This window comes from Helicoverpa zea, chromosome 18, assembly GCF_022581195.2.
Source record: "Helicoverpa zea isolate HzStark_Cry1AcR chromosome 18, ilHelZeax1.1, whole genome shotgun sequence".
NCBI classification, from domain to species: Eukaryota; Metazoa; Arthropoda; class Insecta; order Lepidoptera; family Noctuidae; genus Helicoverpa; species Helicoverpa zea.
Window position 1 is genome coordinate 8,328,293 of NC_061469.1, and position 17,215 is coordinate 8,345,507.

At 37.0% G+C, this 17,215-nt stretch overlaps 4 protein-coding genes across 5 annotated transcripts; 2 read left to right on the forward strand and 2 right to left on the reverse strand.

The window, feature by feature from the left end:
• Positions 1–288: 288 nt before the first annotated feature.
• LOC124638835 (early boundary activity protein 1-like) lies at positions 289–2,404 on the reverse strand. Its single transcript, XM_047175958.1, has 9 exons — positions 2,221–2,404; positions 2,069–2,145; positions 1,871–1,975; positions 1,328–1,780; positions 1,086–1,244; positions 895–1,007; positions 673–816; positions 412–596; positions 289–325 (listed from the first exon to the last, which is right to left on the reverse strand). Exons 1-8 carry the CDS (start codon positions 2,318–2,320, stop codon positions 467–469), a joined length of 1,281 nt encoding a protein of 426 aa, XP_047031914.1. The 5' UTR covers positions 2,321–2,404; the 3' UTR covers positions 289–325; positions 412–466.
• LOC124638834 lies at positions 2,351–12,754 on the forward strand. Of its 2 annotated transcripts, none has more exons than XM_047175955.1 (8): positions 2,351–4,645; positions 4,922–5,037; positions 5,579–5,671; positions 5,759–6,050; positions 11,262–11,605; positions 11,705–11,817; positions 11,895–12,038; positions 12,229–12,754. In XM_047175955.1, the coding sequence occupies exons 1-8, from the start codon at positions 4,465–4,467 to the stop codon at positions 12,380–12,382; spliced, it is 1,437 nt and encodes a 478-aa protein (XP_047031911.1). In that variant the 5' UTR covers positions 2,351–4,464; the 3' UTR covers positions 12,383–12,754. The 2 variants fall into 2 exon arrangements, with proteins under 2 accessions (XP_047031911.1, XP_047031912.1); XM_047175956.1 differs by having other exon boundaries at positions 11,895–12,033.
• A 530-nt stretch (positions 12,755–13,284) lies between these two features.
• Positions 13,285–16,029, forward strand: LOC124638832 (U3 small nucleolar RNA-associated protein 14 homolog A). Its single transcript, XM_047175951.1, has 3 exons — positions 13,285–14,051; positions 14,198–14,390; positions 14,488–16,029. Exons 1-3 carry the CDS (start codon positions 13,399–13,401, stop codon positions 16,012–16,014), a joined length of 2,373 nt encoding a protein of 790 aa, XP_047031907.1. The 5' UTR covers positions 13,285–13,398; the 3' UTR covers positions 16,015–16,029.
• Positions 16,020–17,021, reverse strand: LOC124638837 (U6 snRNA-associated Sm-like protein LSm3). The gene is made up of 3 exons (XM_047175960.1): positions 16,836–17,021; positions 16,503–16,610; positions 16,020–16,243 (listed from the first exon to the last, which is right to left on the reverse strand). Exons 1-3 carry the CDS (start codon positions 16,854–16,856, stop codon positions 16,064–16,066), a joined length of 309 nt encoding a protein of 102 aa, XP_047031916.1. The 5' UTR covers positions 16,857–17,021; the 3' UTR covers positions 16,020–16,063.
• Between the last annotated feature and the right edge of the window lie 194 nt (positions 17,022–17,215).

The window sequence follows — 17,215 nt, forward strand, 5'->3', positions numbered from 1 at the left end:
TTAATATTCAAAGAAAGTGTGTGTGCAATACTATTTTTAAACTTTTTTGTCTAAGTGTGTGTAATCAATTAGCATTATTCGCCCATAAAGATTTGAATTAACCCTTAAATTGCCGGGGCTTGTTAAGATAGGGTAAACAAATAATACAAGGAAACACATATTAAGTGACAAACATTTATTAACTTTTAAGGATGACAATGCTAATATAAAGCCAACACACTCTCCTCCTTTTTCCAGGCTTGAGACTGGCACCGACCGCGCCTTTTGCGTGTGCGGTGGCGGAGTTAGTGGCATCTACTTCAACTACTAAAAGTAGTTACAATATCTGAAAAGACAAATAAATATCACTGTTAAAACCGATAAAACAATTGCTAACAACTACTATTTTATTGAATTATGTGAGAAACTTACTTCATTTTAATTGGATATTCAGTTAATTAGTGTTTTCTATAAGTATAACAATTTCTTAAAAATGGTCTGAGTCAGACTCAGGTGGGATATTCTCCCTGTTTACTTTATGTGTCCGCTTCTTTTTATTATTTTCCCGTGTGCGAAACATTTTACTCTCATCAGCACATTTTGTGGTAATACTGGTTCTGAAAAAGAAACATAAGTTTTTAATAACTAAAACTCTTAAAACAAGTAAAAAAATATTAATAAAATCTTAATTACCTGACGACATTTTCAGGCACGCAACAGCGCTCAACTACCGTCTGTACTATATCATTTACCAAAGCTGGATCCAATTTTTTCTTAGCAGGCTTGTTAGGAAATGCGGGAGATGGCTTGCCAGTAAGGGAGTGAGTCGCTAAAACTCTAAAAATAAATAATATCGGCGTTAGGAGAATATTACGAAAGAATTAAATAAACCGATTTTTAATTTTAAATAGGTACCTGCGTGTAAAAACTGCGGTTAACAACTTTCGTGTAGCACTTGTGTATGAATTCCAATTGACATGTCTGAAAATTCTTGATGGAATAAGAGCATTCCCCTCTCCAATTGGCACCTGTAAGAATGTGACGCAAAATATGAAATATTTTGATTTCCTGTCGAAAAAAAAAACAAAAGTGCAGCATTTACAAACCATGTCATCCGCATTAGCAATTGAGTTTCTGTTAGTTAATACTTTCGGTGTACTGGTGTAACCGCATTGTTTTGCCTTTGGTTTACATTTTTGTTTTTCAGGAGTCTCGCGTTCCGAGTATGTTTCATCTGAATCTGATAAATCACTGTCGTCGAATGTCTGAAAATAATATATGTATTAACAATATGTTCTAATTCATAACTATTTCAAAAAAGTACGTTATTACAAAAAAATCGAATTACATTTTCATTAGAGTTCACTTTATAAGATTCGTCATCATCGTCATCGTCATCATAATCAACATCGTTATCAGAAATTTCCTTTTCGATTGCGTTGCTTAGCTTCGAATTTGATTGTATTTGCGCCTCTAGTGATTTGATTTTCTCACAAAGTTTCGATATCGTGAATTCCATCGTTTCTATTATTGGAGGTTGAATTTCTTCATCAGTTTGCGTTCCTACATCACGAGTTTTTACTTTATATTCAGTAATCGTGCTCCTGCTATCATTTTTAGCTGAGTTAGCGGCCCTGTTAGCTAGAATCTTGGGAATAGGACCTGAAGTAACCGTGAAATGTTTTATAGGTTTCCTTTTGAATATTTTAGATCTTTTGTTACTTGATTCAGCGATGTCATAGTTATGAGCATTTGAAGCTCGTGTTAATTCTTGATCAGGAGATTTTCGTTTAGGAATTTTCTGAAATAATAATTTATGATGAGTATACCTACAGTAATTCTATATTTCAAGATTTTTACTTGAGCTTTTTTTTATTTAATTTAGACTTACTGGAGACACAGCAACATCAGACGTTGTAGTTGTGCCTTTTGATACTGCATACATGGGAGTAACAGTCCCAACCTTAGGTGACGATACAGCTTTATGTGATGGTTTCTAAAATAAAAAAGTACTTATTTCGTTAGTAGCTATTCCGAATTTAAGAATTTTTATAATACCAGTTATACCCAGTACATTTTTATATCTTACCGCCGCATTGCCGACATTAGACGCTATGAAACAGCTCAAGAACAACTTAGCAGTTTCCACAGATTCTTTAGTATCATCTGCAAATAAGAAAATCAAATCTTAAACTTTAGACTTTAGCTAATTGAAGCATTTTAATAAGTGGTTGAACTTACAATTCTCATGTCTGGTTTCTCGAATATTGCTTTGCAGGTCCAACAGTGCTTGGGCAGCATCGAACTCCGTGTTAGCAACACTCATACCAACAGTCGACATCGTTAGAACTTTTTGAACTGTTATTGTAACGAACACTATTTTAAACACTTTATTAGAATGCTACTCAAGTAATATACAACTAAATGTATTCAAAGTCTGTGTTTTGGTTTATACTTCAATCACCATTTCAGAACAAGTTTCATTCAACTATAGACACTTAAATCCAATATTTTATTTCATAGCCGTGCACGCACTCTAGAAATTTAGATCACCTGATTAGCCAGGAATGGGAACAGCAACCACTCAGTACACAAATCCAGAGTGAACTGACAAAATCTGACAAATCATCCTGTTTATGTACGATCCTAGTTCAATGGGTCATAAAATAAAAGACCACGCAGCCTGGCTTAACCCCTCCAACAATCAGGTACCAAGTAAAAGTAAATCTCTTTAATTTTCACCCGAACTTATTACGTATTGTCTACAACATTATCCAAAGTTTTGGTACCTGTCTAAGTCGGCTATTGTCCAAAACATGACGTTTTAACTTGTAAAATGTGGATAACAATGAGGGTAATTACAACATTTTAAGTTCCACGTTATATTACCGACCTTCGGGAGAAACAATGTTAATAGGATTATCTGGGATGTAATAGGAATTTGAATACCCTATTCGTTGCTTATTGGCAATAGGAATTCATTACGGTAATAAAAATATATCATAAAGTTTTTGAACCACGCATGCCTAAGCTAAAAGAAGTAATGCTTGAATCAATTGGAAATACATTAATTAACACTTGTGAGTTATTTTTATCAAATATTGAAAATTATTACTACACCGTTCTAATGCCTATCTTTTTGATTTGCTTAAATTGTTTGAAAGAAAGAAACAAAAATTAGAGATAGGTGAAGCTTAATTTACGTGGTAATAAAGTTTGACATTAAGGTTCTGAATTGTATACTTTCATTCACAAATTCGTAGCTGTCCCTATACCACTCATATGTTTACCTTAGACATCCCGATAAGTCCTATAGATGTTAATTTAAATTATTTAATTGGCTTGAGTGCCTCTTGCTAATTATAAAAAAAAAACATCAATTGTGTCTCGCGTGCAACGGGTTAAAGTAGTACTGGATTTTGTTGGAAACCTAATAAGTACAATGTGATTTTACAATCCCAAAATCATATTTTTCAACCATTTCGGCAATGGTTATCGTTATGGTTTTTCTTAGAAATGTATAGCTTTTCTTCTCGCTAATTCCTATGCATATTGTTCTTGTTTTCAGAAAGCGTACCTGCTTACTGATAAGAATAATAATCCTGTCACACTCGATACTATAATCCAGGGATGGCGAACCTTTATTGACTTGCCAAATCAAATAAAAAACATAACTACAATTATAGAGGCGTTCCTTTATGACAAAAAGTTAACATGAAAAGGTAAAAGATTATGAAGAATATACTTGTCTTTGATTCGAAAATTTTCTTAAAAAATTATAACATTAGCGCTCAGATATCTTAATAAATAGGCTCTGTTCGGGATATGGGAAATAGTTCTCATGTGATCTGATTGAATGCACGAGTACGTGGTTATGGTACATAATTTCAATTGAAAACTTGCAAAATAATGGTGTGCCCAAATTATTTAGCTGCGTTCCACCACGGGCACGCGTGCCATTGGTTCGCCATCCCAGAGATTACAGTATAATCTCTATACGTAGAAAACTTTTAAAGTTTTTTTTATTACTCATTTATTTTTGCATACCTAAGTCTACAGTTCTTCATAATTTACTTCACTTTCAGGATTTTATATAGGTACAACACCTGTGTAACTATATTAGTTGATGATATAGTTATTATTTCATATGAAGGTATTTCTATATTTAGATACTGACATCATTCAAGTGTCAATTTAGTTCTTGAATTACACAGTTCGAATAAAACAAACATGTTGAGGGTGCAACAAATTAACTTCAAAATAACGGTTCTCAAGAATGAACAAGATTCCCTATGTCGCTTGTCTAATGCAGTTCTCTATGATTTCTATTAGCATTTTTTTGCTTGCACATCGGGTAGGGTCTTCGAACGTTAGGGCAAAACTACGCTTTGTATTGTCGTGATTCCTTACCTGAGAAATGTGCAATACAACCGGCAAGGCTCAGTTTCATTTTGAACATCGTTAAGAAAGGTGAATCTATGTGCCATGGCGTCGAGGGTTTGGCTCTTGGTAGAGTGGGTGGACGAAAGCAATGTGTTTCCTTCATATGGTGTGGTGAACGTGGATACCTTGGCTTACGATGAAACGGACCTGCATCCTGGAAATACAATTTTCATGCGAGTGAAACATGAAAATCCTCGACGCGCAAAGATTTTGCGGATATCAGGTAACTGAGCATAATTTATTTTATTCGTATATACCCCTTCTGTAACTGCTACGTGAATAATCAAGCTCCAAGTTTTCACCCATGAATTTTCATTCATAATAATAGTAACGGTACATTTTATCATGACATTCCAATTTCGTTCTAATGCATGATGTAGATGTCTCAGCTCTTTTCTGCCTTTCGGATGGTACGACCATAAGTTCAAATGTGTCCTGATTGATATGCCCTGTACTGTAGAGTGTATAGGTGCTTATTCAAATTAATTTAAAATTACAGAAAGCAAACGTTATGTCAAAGAACAAAAAGAGATCCTGGAACGTCAAGATCAGCAAGTTAAGAATGTTCTGCAACTATGTATGCGGACGATCAAAGAAATGAAATCAGATAATTCGGTAAGTTGGTATTTTTTTTTCTTAACTGACGACTTAACCCTTCGCAAATTCCAATTTTTAACGGTACGAGTGTGGAATCAAATTATGTCTCACATACTTAGATTGGGTAACGAGGGCAACCAAAAAAAAAACCAAAAAGACAAAGAGTGGAATTTCTTGTCGGTGATGAAGTGACAAAGCATTTCTCAATATTGAAAAAAGTAAAACAAAGACGTAACGCAGAGTTAAACCATTTGTTTTTTCTCGGTCAAAACTGTTTTATGGTTTTAACGTGGTGTTTTCCAAAGAAAACCGCAGTTGCAGAACAATGCAAGTTGTGACATTCATTTCTGTAACTCTATTTTGTTGAACTAAAAGAATATATTTATTTAAAAATATTTGTTGCCTATTTTATGCTTTTACATATAATTATAGGTACGATATATGTATAGTCGTGGTATAAAGAAACTTTAATTCTGGAAAAATAGACAAGTCAAACATCGTGAAACAGTTAAGTATCTATTCGTGACACCTTATTTAATTAATTATGATGTAATTTCAGTTTAACGCACAGCAGCAAACCGGTAGCCGTAGCCCTTTACCACATGTGGTGGTCGCGCAAAATGACGATAGCGACAGTGACAGTGATTCGGAGGTAAGTTTAAGTCTGCATTATTGTGCTTAGGTAACCTAGTCACTGTATGTTTTTGTTGTTTTTAATACAACAATAATTTGTTTACAGGATACTACTGTTAAAGTTAACCGAAGCCGAACTCGCAACTTCAATAAGTCAACACCAAAATGCACTCCCCAGTATAATCGTAATAATGCAAGTACTGGAAAACATATGCGCAGTTCAATGAATGCAAATACTGTTAGACGGCGGTCTATTGTGAGCAGCACGCCACTTCCTTGTAACAGCGCACAGAACAACGTTAGACTATGTTACGACCAGGGCACACAAACAGAGGAAGTATTTTTGAATCCACCAGCATCAAAAATCGAAGAAATGGAAACAGTACTCAAGAATCTTTATAGCAGCGTTTTACCTGAAATAAAACGCATATTAAATACTTACCTTATTTGAAGCTTACTAGTTTGGAGATAGGCACCTACGTGTTTTCCGCTTTTATCTCTGTCCTTTTCTACCCCATATCTTGCATCTCTCTCGCACACCGACCAGTTTCACTCCCCACCAGGCAGGAGGCGACGAGTGTTCTCGGCGGCCACAGTTCGTCATTGAGTCGAAAACACCAGGCAGAAATTAAAATGTAAGCTTCAAATAAGGTAAGTATTTAATATGCGTTTTATTTCAGGTAAAACGCTGCTATTAAATTCTTGACCGTTATTTGAAGCTTACTAGTTTGAGACGTGTTTGTTATCGCCTGGTGGAAGTGGACGCCAATGTGAGCAAAAGCACAATGAAATTGTGTATGTAAATAGGTACTTAGGTACACGAGTAATCACATGTAAGTATGTGTATTGCGTCCTGGAATACTAATGTAATCAAAGTTAACTGGTACTGGTACTCAGCTACATCCTGTTAGACTGGAAGCCGACCCCAACATAGTTGGGAAAGGGGCTCGAAGGATGAGTAATAAAAATTAAAAGAGAGATGCAAGAACAAAAGCAAAAATTGATTTCATTTTCTAATAGTAATTAACAAAAACATTGCGATACTTCTTAATAACAATAGTAACAAAAATATAGACATTAATCAGCTGGATTAATTAAATAATCGAGATAACTTGCTACTTCTATTTAGTGGGTATCTTTCCCTTCTGTAAAAATGGGCAAATGTATTGCCTGATCGCCAATTACCCTTTGCTAATATATCGTCCAAAGGTATATTGTCAACACAGATTTTGACGCTACCGCCGAGTGGAAGCTTCCTGGGGTTGTAGTTATTCCTGCCTCTTTTAACAATGTCTTAATCCACCCGCATCATCGTTCGGGTGCCTGCCTTTGGTTGGCCTCTAACGGATATAAATAAATTTAAGGAATTAGCCGATGTCCGTCTATCTTCTAACAAGGCTTTAGTTTTTCTGACCCAATACACTGGACTTAGATTTATATTTTCCTGATTATCCATCAAACAACAACCCGACTGCCTATGACTAGAACTGTCGGTCTTAGAGCCAAAGACTGGCCATAAGATTAAATTATCTTTGTTGTTTTTGAAATGTTCTGGGTCTATTGCAAGCAAGGAAAGATCATGGACTCGCCTTTCCGAAACAAGCTAGCAAAAGAAAGAGCAGCAGTGTGCCTGGAAGTTGCAAATGGATTATTCTCGTCTACGTTTACTGCACTTAAGTAGGTTACCAATTGGTCAATATTCCAGATGGACGGCTTCCCGGGGAATAGGTTTGCTCAGCGCTATTGATTTTAAAATGTGTCCGACTAGAACGTGTGAACCTAGCTCTAGAGTGGTTTCTGCATTGCATAGTGTAGCTATAACTGACTTGTGTAATAAAATAGTATTGTATGCTAGTTTATTTACTATGTGTAAGTCCGCTAAAAATTGGGTAAGTATAGGTCCAAATAGGGATTCAAGGATTCATAGGATCCAATTTCATACTTTTCGCCCCAATTTAACCATCGACTCCAAGCTGATTGATAAGTGTTGCGTGTGGATTGAAGAAGACTTCAGTCGGAGAGACTCCTTGTCCCTCCCCCCCCCCCATTTCCTTGACCTTGGCAGGGGGTATCCCCGTTGCTGTGTCTATCGGTTTCTGCTCGAGGTTCATCAGTGTGTAGGGTACTGCTAATGATCGGGACTTCAAATCTGCTCGCCAAAATACCTGGTGCCACCGAAGGAACTACTATGAGATTAACTCCCGTTCCTGAATTGAGATGACTGAGGACCTACGGTATAAGGTAAGGTGGCGGTAATACCCATGCTAGCGGGTAAGTCAAAACTTGAGAAAAATGCATCGTGGAACCCCGCTTTCGGGTCCTTCAGATCTAGGGGCACGTAGTACACAACTATGTGTCCCTGGGCTCGCTTCGAGGCAAATAGGTCCACTGCTGATACAAGATGCCACTCCGGTGGAGGTTTGTGTCGGGAGAGATGGTCTGCCTGACTGTTGAATAGGGCTGGTATATGATTCACGACGTGATAGATTTGATACAGCTCAAGATAACTGAATACTCTGTACGTCAAGTTCGGTAGGCTCCTTGATCGGGTGCCACCTTGATTTCTTAGATATGACACCACAGTCCCATTTCTGCATTGAAAAATGGCTGTTGATCTCTTTAGCAACTTGCCGTGATTTTCCAGTTAATACTGCAAGCATCTCTTTCAGATCGCAGTGAAAGCCTTTTTCTCTCTCGTTCCATGAACCCATTACGGGAGTTCCGTTCAGTTGTGCCCCCATCCTACATCGGAGGCGTCCGTGGTTATAAGGTGACAGGGAAGTGGCGAATGAATATCCAAGGTTTGGTGGCAGCTGACCAGCCACCACTTTAGATCTGCTAAGGTATCTGCTGGTAGGTTCAACATTGCTATACTCCATTCACCGAGCCGTGAGCCCACAATGTAACCAAAGAATGACACTTTTTCAAAATGGTGGGTATAACCCGACCGATGACAAAAACGTCACATTTTTATGTAAAATGTTCTTAGTATCTGTGGTCTTCAATTAAGTATGGTTCTATGTATGACAGTCAAGACTTCTAGGTTCATTTTAAATGTAAACGATTTACTACATATTTCATTAAAATTAAGAAAATAATTTACGGCATTTATTATACATATTTGATTTCAATTAAGTTTGAAAAGATTGCATAAGTTCCACAGACATCGTTCTAAAATATCATTTCTAATGTTGTCAGTATATTACTTTCGTAGTTATTTTTATAAAATATGATCATTACTTCAATCGTGACTTATAAGAACCCTTTTTATGGTTTGTTCACCGTTTGGCTCACGGTTCCATGAATAGGGTAGGTATAGATTGCTGTTCAACACTGCATTGAGGAAAGTGAGGAGAGCCCGGTAATGCAGTCTGCCGTATGGAACAACGAAAACTTGCGAAGTTTAAAAGTCCTATCAAGCTATGCAGGTCTTCTAAGTTTGTCGTGCTGTTTGTCACGTAGTGCGTTTTGTCATTATCTTGTTGATAATGCTTGCGATTTATTCACTTGCCATCCAAAACATGGTGCAAATGATCCCAAAGTAGGCAAATATATCTTGGTGAGCCACCAGAAAATCGAGATACACAATTATAAGTAACCCTTGAGTTTTCAAAGTTTGAGCCACCCAAATTGGTCACTGTGGCGAAGGTCTTGGGTGCCGTGCTTAAGCCAAATGGTAGGCACGTAATCTGAAGCAGTCTTCTTCTGTATACTAGTCGAAGAACATATCTGTGACCTTCGGCTACCGGAAGGTAGAAGTAAGCCTGGGCGAGATCCACTTGCACAGCCATTCGTCTTTCTGAAGAAACTCTAGCACCCGAAAAACATTTATTAAACTGAAGGGTTCCGTAATTATGAACTTGTTGAGAACCTTGAGATTGAGTATTGGACGGTTCTTTCCATCGCCTTTTGGGCACAAGAAACATATTGGAAAGAAAGCTGGCAGAATTTGCAGCTATCAATAGAACTTTTTGTTTTATCATTTGGGATATGACGACATCCATCTCTTTGGACTCTCTGGTCAAATCTGGCATTATCTATCAAAGGTGGCTTTTGGCCAATGGTATGCGATACCCAGTTATTATTTTTAACAAGAAAGGCGGAGCTCCCATTTCTTTCCATTGGTCCTGATATAATGTTAGGCAACCCGCCTGGAAAGTCATAACTTACGTGCCTTGTTGGACGCATCAAAGTCCGCCTGCGGTCCTGGACGCTTTCTGTTTCCTCTGTTGGACATGGTTCCTATTGTAATTTACTCGTGATATCCCAAGGGAGCTTTTAGAGTTTTGCGTCACACGCCATTCAGCGTGAGTGTGATTACCATTTCCCTTCGAGGGAAGGTTATAATGGCGACTCTTCGAAAGTCGATCCAAAAAGCCACCCTGCGAGGGTAGATTGCAATGATGGTACGACCCGCAACATGCATGATTGGTACCCTGCGAGGGTCCGTGATAATGAGCCGACCCCTGCGGGGGATGGCTAGTATACTTACTGGTCCCTGCTTTGTAATGATGCTGCTACTCGCAACATGCAAGATTGGTACCCTGCGCGGGTCCGTGATAATGAACCGACCCCTGCGGGGGGTGGCTAGTATACTTACTGGTCCCTGCTTTGTAATGATGCTGCGACTCGCAAAATGCAAGATTGGTACCCTGCGCGGGTCCGTGATAATGAACCGACCCCTGCGGGGGGTGGCTAGTATACTTACTGGCAGTCCTAGGCGGAGCGTACCAAGTCTTTCAAGGCCGAAAACCATCACACGCCGTGATAATGAGCCGACCCCTACGGGGGGTGGCTAACAGACTTACTGGCAGTCCGAGGGGAGCGTACCAAGTCTTTCAAGGCCGAAAACCATCACACGCCGTGATAATGAGCCGACCCCCATGGGGGGTGGCTAACAGGCTTACTGGCAGTCCGAGGGGAGCGTACCAAGTCTTTCAAGGCCGAAAAGCTTTCTTGACACCACCAGCCCTCTTCAAGTGCGGTAGTGACCAGTCCGAACTAAGGAGATGCTGGTTGGACCGCACCTCACACCATTCTTTTTTGTCCAAAAGTTGAACGCCTTGCAGGATTGAACTAGGGCCACAGGTGCCTTAGGAACTTCGGGCTTGCTTTCTTTTCCATAGTCACGTGCACGGGCTGTGGTAGCTTTATTATTTACCGCATCCGTATTTGCTTTATAAGTCACTCATTCTGAAAACAAATTACTGAAAAAAAAAGTACACGGAAGAAACTCGTGACAAAAAAAGGGGTAGATGTACAAAATATTAACACTTGATTTCGCAAAATCGAATATCGAACGGTAAAACCGTTAACAAATTGTATAAAATATTATAAACTCACCTGTGTTCTGCGAGAGCACTGAGTTTATTTTTCAACGAAATACTACAGCGGTTGGTTAGACCAACCTTCTCGGGCGGAAAACAAGACGCCAATGACGAACTGTGGCCGCCGAGAACACTCGTCGCCTCCTGCCTGGTGGGGAGTGAAACTGGTCGGTGTGCGAGAGAGATGCAAGATATGGGGTAGAAAAGGACAGAGATAAAAGCGGAAAACACGTAGGTGCCTATCTCCAAACTAGTAAGCTTCAAATAACGGTCAAGAATTTAATACAAGATTTCAGTCGCTTATATCCCAAGCAAATGTGATATCCAATGGTTCAATATCGATGTCAGAATCTGAGCATAACGATGAGGTTGCTTACATCGAGCAGAATGGAGACTCTTGGGTGGATCAAAACAATACAGAGTATGTTCAGCAAGACAATTTGATATCCGCTAATATTGTTGATGACGTAGGTGCAGAGGAAGTAATAGAAGATAACCCTGGGAATCAAACAGCAAACAGTTTGAATGTAAAATCTGAAGAGAAAGTTAATCCTAATACCTTTCGGGTGCGCAGAATGTCAGCACAAACGACAAATAACATTGAAACTTCCACAGATGCTGATTTGGTATTTTTTTCTTTATTCCATTTTAATAGAAGTATTTATGGGTACAAATAGATTCAATATCAAACTTTTGTCGTACCTTTACTTTACGTAACTTTTCAGGTACCGATCGGCAATGGAAACGCTAAGGTCCCTTCGAGAGTCCTGAATGACATTGATTGGAATTCATATACTTCCGCAACGAGACAATTATTGCAAGCGATCTTCCCGCGAAGGTAAATAGTAAAAACTAGCAGAATAAGTGCACTTGTTCCTGAGATGACAATCCTACAAACTTGTTTGTTCCTTCCAGAGTATTGGCGACACACTCGCTGACAGGGAAGCAGTCTCCAGCCTTCTTGAATAGACCCCCAAAGAAAATTTTAGACCCTCAACTAGTTGAAGACATTATAAAAACTGTTTCAATGAAATGTGGCGTTCCTAAGAATTTGGTGAGGTAATTATTTTATTCGAATTTAATTACTATGATTAACTACGTGTCGTTAGATTGAGATGATATCCAAGATTGTCTATTTTTTTATTACCACCAATATAGCTTTAATTTTTTTTGGGTAAAATGGCAAAAATTGTTAGGTAATATTATTCCCATTTTAGGGTTAAATTAAATTTTTATTTAATTTCCACAGAAACAGCATAACAATAAAGTGCACAGACGAAGCAAAACTATATCGTAATCGGCAACAATACAAGAAAGTGCACATGCCGCTGCAGCAAATTAACAATGAAAACATTCCACCTTCAGCACCCTCGTCGGATGAATCTCATGCCGTTATAAATTAAACGCCATAAATTGATTTGAATTAAGTAATTCTGCAAATGTTCGTCTCATTCAGAATATAATAATATTCTTGAGAAGTTAATAGTTTATGGCTTTTGCCAGAAATACGAAAACCTCAAAATACGATAAACAAACAGTGCATGATACTTGCAATTGAGTGCCAGTAACTATTACCAATTAGTATTTACCCCCAAAACCCAGAAGAATACCTCTATATAAATAGGCAACTCTCTTTCCGGCAAAAGCAATAACTTATTAACTTAACGCAACTTTTTAAAACAAATTGTATGTTTTTCAATATCTGAATATTATTTAAATTACTGTTACCCTTTTGTATTTGACGAAAATAAAGAACCATTTTAACGTTTTATAAACATGTGCTTTATTTCCCTCGACAATCTTTTTCTTAGTTCAGCCGTTGAATATAAAATACTAGCGGTTTTACCGCGGTCTCACTCGCATTTTTGTCAAATCGGTTCAACATTTCGGAGATTTTAGGCTACAAACAAACAACCAACAAAAAAAGTTTACTCTTTATCTTGAATTGGCAGTTCACGATTCATGAATGAAATATAGGCACAGATCCTAGCTAGAGAAATGTATAAGATATTCAGTTTGTTTATTTATTTAATAGGTAAAGTATACAGATGAACACGCAGAATGCAGAAAAGAAGAAAAATATAACATGGGCGCAGCTTATTTCATGAGAAATAATATTCATTAAGATTTAATATCGAGATCATCAAAACAAATAAAAAAAGAATTAAGCGTGTGAATCTTTGTAGGTAAATCACGCGACATGAGAGAATCCTCTTGAGGAATTTACATCTCGAAAAGGGTTTAGTCGATTAAGTGCTGAAATAGTTGCATCCTCAACTCTAACGTCAAAATTTGACAACAGTTTTTGTTTGACGTTTGTTAGATGGTGTTTTGTAGGTTATGTCACGTTAGTTTCTGTGCTGCCAATAAATATTTTATTTTAATTAAATAAAACGTTCATATTGCGTTTATTTAAGCAATGGAGGACATTGAAGATGCCGATTACGTTGCTTCGGAACACGATCGCTTAGTGAGTGCTATATCGAAGTTGGATAAAACGCAACACATTACAGAGCCCACAAGAAATGAACCAACCAACCAAAGCTCAGAATTCAACCTTATAAAAAGGACGAACAAGCTAAACCTCAATAATGTAGCTAAAATATTAGAAGACACCGCGCACCATGTACAGATAAGTAAGAAACTTAAGAAAACTCAAAGCGAATCAAAGGTTTTGAGTAAACCATTAGAAAAGCCACAGGCTGAGCGGATTAAAAGAGCAACAGGTTACGAAGCAACTAAAAAGAAGGTTGGAAGATGGGATCCAGTAGTCGCACGAAGTAGGACTGTTGACTTTGTGACTTTTCCAATTAAACATGTAACTACTAAGCTCGAACCTACTGGAGATTTCTTGACGAAGTTTAAGTTGAAGTCTGATTTAGAGAAAGAGTTAGAAGAAGTAGACCCTACACCAATGGTTGAAGAGGAGGAGGAAGAAGAACCAGTTTTCCCAATGAGTTATGAAGAAATGGTTGAACACAGACAACACTTAGCAAAAATGAGGGCACAACAGTCCTATAAAGCTGCAAAAGCTAAAAGACAAAGCAAGATAAAGAGTAAGAAGTATCATCGGTAAGTGTTATTTCAAAGCATTTAATAATGTCAAGAAATTGTATGTATAAATAAATGATAATTTAAATAATCCTTGAATTTTCAACAACTTCATAATTCAATATTTTTTTCAAAAAACTTGGTTAATTTAAAATATTCAATTTCAGGGTCCTCAAAAAAGAAAAATTGAAACAAGAGCTAAAAGAATTTGAAGAATTACAAAAGAAAGACCCGGAGGAAGCTCTTAAGAAGCTTGAAGCAATAGAAAAGGCAAGAGCTTTGGAGAGACATACTCTGAGGCATAAGAGCACTGGAAAATGGGCTAAGAACAAATTAATTAGAGCCAAATATGATAAAGAGGTAAGCTATCTTTCCTCACAGGACATAAATATTAAGGTTTGTTAATAAAATTATATTTAAGTTTTGTCCTATTGTTTATTCATACACTATGTTTCAGGTAAGACAACAATTGGCTGACCAACTGGCTATCGGCAGAGGAATCACTAAGAAAGTTCAAGACATTCAGAGCACAGATGATGAGGCTGATGATGAAGCAACACCCAACATCTCTCTAGCACAAGATCCTATGAACCCTTGGATGATGCAGAGATCTGACAAATCTAATGTTAATGCAGAATTTGACTTTGGCTACAAGAAATTTGTACAAAATAAAATGAATAAACAAAAAGATGATAGTGATTCTGATTCTAATAACGATAATATGGATGATAATGATAGTAGTAATGAACTTGGTGTATTAAAAGAAAGAATCAGTAACTTATCTCAAGGACATCTAGATGAAGAAAGCAGCGATGACAATGTTGAAGAGGTACAAGCAGCTACAAAACCTGAAATGGTAAGTGAAGTAAACAAAACAAAGATAAAGGTAGAACCAAAACAAATAAGCAAGGAAATAAACTCAAACACAGGTAAAACATTACCTAAAAAGCAAAAAAGAGCACAACCCAAATCAAAAACTACTAAACCAGTTGCAACTTCTAATTGGGAAGTAGAAACTGTTCATGAAACTGAAAGTAAACCTTCAGAAGATATATTATCAGCTTTTGACAATCATGAAACCAGTGTAGCACAGAAAGTAGAAAAGAAATTGAAAGAAATGAGAAGAAATATTGAGAGATTGGAAAATGCTTCAAGAGTTAGTAAGAAAGGGAGTAAACAACCTTCAAATGAAAATGAGACAGATAATTTAGAATACCTTAAGCTCAAAAGCAAGAAAGTCAAAGCTGTGATTGATGAGGAGTTGATAGAAACTTCATCAAAAATAGCAGAAGAACAGACTAATGATGACAAAGATCAACCTATATCTAAAATACTTAATGCTGCCCAAGCACCTGTAAAAGAATCAGCAGATTCTAATATTGATCCAAACAGATTTATTGAAGTGAAGCCAAAATATTTAAATAGTGCCATTTCACAAGGTGAAAATGAGTATGACCAATTGGATGATGATCAGGTGGTACCAAGAGTAAACATAGAAGAAGTTTTTGAAGAAGATGATGTGGTTGCAAGTTTCAGGCAAGAGAAAGAAGATGAGATCAATAAAGACAAACCTGAGGACATTAATCTAACTTTACCAGGATGGGGTGCATGGGGTGGCAAGGGTGTGAAGCCTCAAAAACGTAAAAGGAACAGGTTTATCCTGAAAGCCCCGCCCAAAATGCCCCGCCGTGATGAAAACAAGGGGGATATAATAATAAAAGAGTATAAGGATCCAAAACTGGCAGTACACAAAGTTAAAGATGTGCCGTTCCCTTTTGAGAGTGTAAAAGATTATGAAGCATCTATTAGAGCACCTCTTGGTAATACTTTTATTCCTGAGAAGGCTCACAAGAAGTTGATTCGTCCAAGTGTAATTACAAAGGCTGGCAAGATCATTGAGCCTATGGATGAGGAGGAATTATTGGTGCCTAAGAATAAGTCTTTCAAGAACGAAGCTGTAATTAGACTTTTAGGAAAGAAATAAATGGATGTATGTAAATGTAGCTTTTATTTAACTTATATTTATTCTTATATTAGACACCAACTCTCACTGGAGGAGACACAAGTATGACACCATCACCCCTTACAAATAACATGGGAATGTTCCTTTTAGTTGTTCTGTAGACTTCTTCATATGTTTCTTCATCAATTTCTACTGTGGTTATAGTTTCTTCTGCATCACCAAGTACCATATTCAAATGTTGGTCATAGGCCTAGAAATAAATAAAATGTAATTTATGACTGTCAATATTTTTTTGGGTTGTCCAGGGAAAATATCAGTAAACAGACTATGTTGATTGATAAGTTGAGACTCCTTACCTTGATTTTGTTCTAGGGACTTCATATACCAAATATCAATTTGAGAATATTTTAAAACGATGTTATAGCAAATCCGGTTATAAGGGGATGCATAAAGCGAGTTATTACTGTATAACGTTTATATTTGTAGCAAAAAAATATGCTAAAACTTACATGTAACTTTCCCCTCAGTTCGCGCTCATTGCGCATTTTTACGTATATCCTTTCATCTAAACTGAGTCGTATAAGATCTAGAGGCTCCTTCACGGTCATCACAGAGATCTGAAAACATTGTATAGAAGAATAAAAATGTGGACTCCATGTAGGCATATCTTTATCCTAGCTACATTGTGGTACCGTAATAAGAAATACATGAACAAACATTTAATAAGTGTTCTTAGAGCACAGCGACTCCAGTAATAACATTGTCTGTTTTTCATACAATCGTAGGACCATCGCATATTTTGGTCACAGTACGATGAGCGAATTTACATTGAATTTACTTACATTTTCACCATCATCAGCCATGACTACGTTAAGTTTACGATTAGGTGAGAGAAATAGTAGACTACTTGGATTTGATAAGTGATTGAATTAACGGATAAATTATTCTAAACTTATAAACAATCAATCTTTTGAAGCGGTATTTCATCAAAAGCTAGGTTATTTTGTTTGACAGTTTGTTTAGAATGACAGTTTTATTTATCTGTGGCTAACAGTGTTGTCCATATTCTCCTGAATAGAGTTGGGCTCAACCGGTATTCATTTTTATATTTTCATTCGGTATGGTATCTATTTTAAATACTTTGCCTCTTTTTTATCGTTCCAAATCATAACATATTATTATGTTAATGTAAGATCATCAATCTTATTCGTCTTTTTTATTC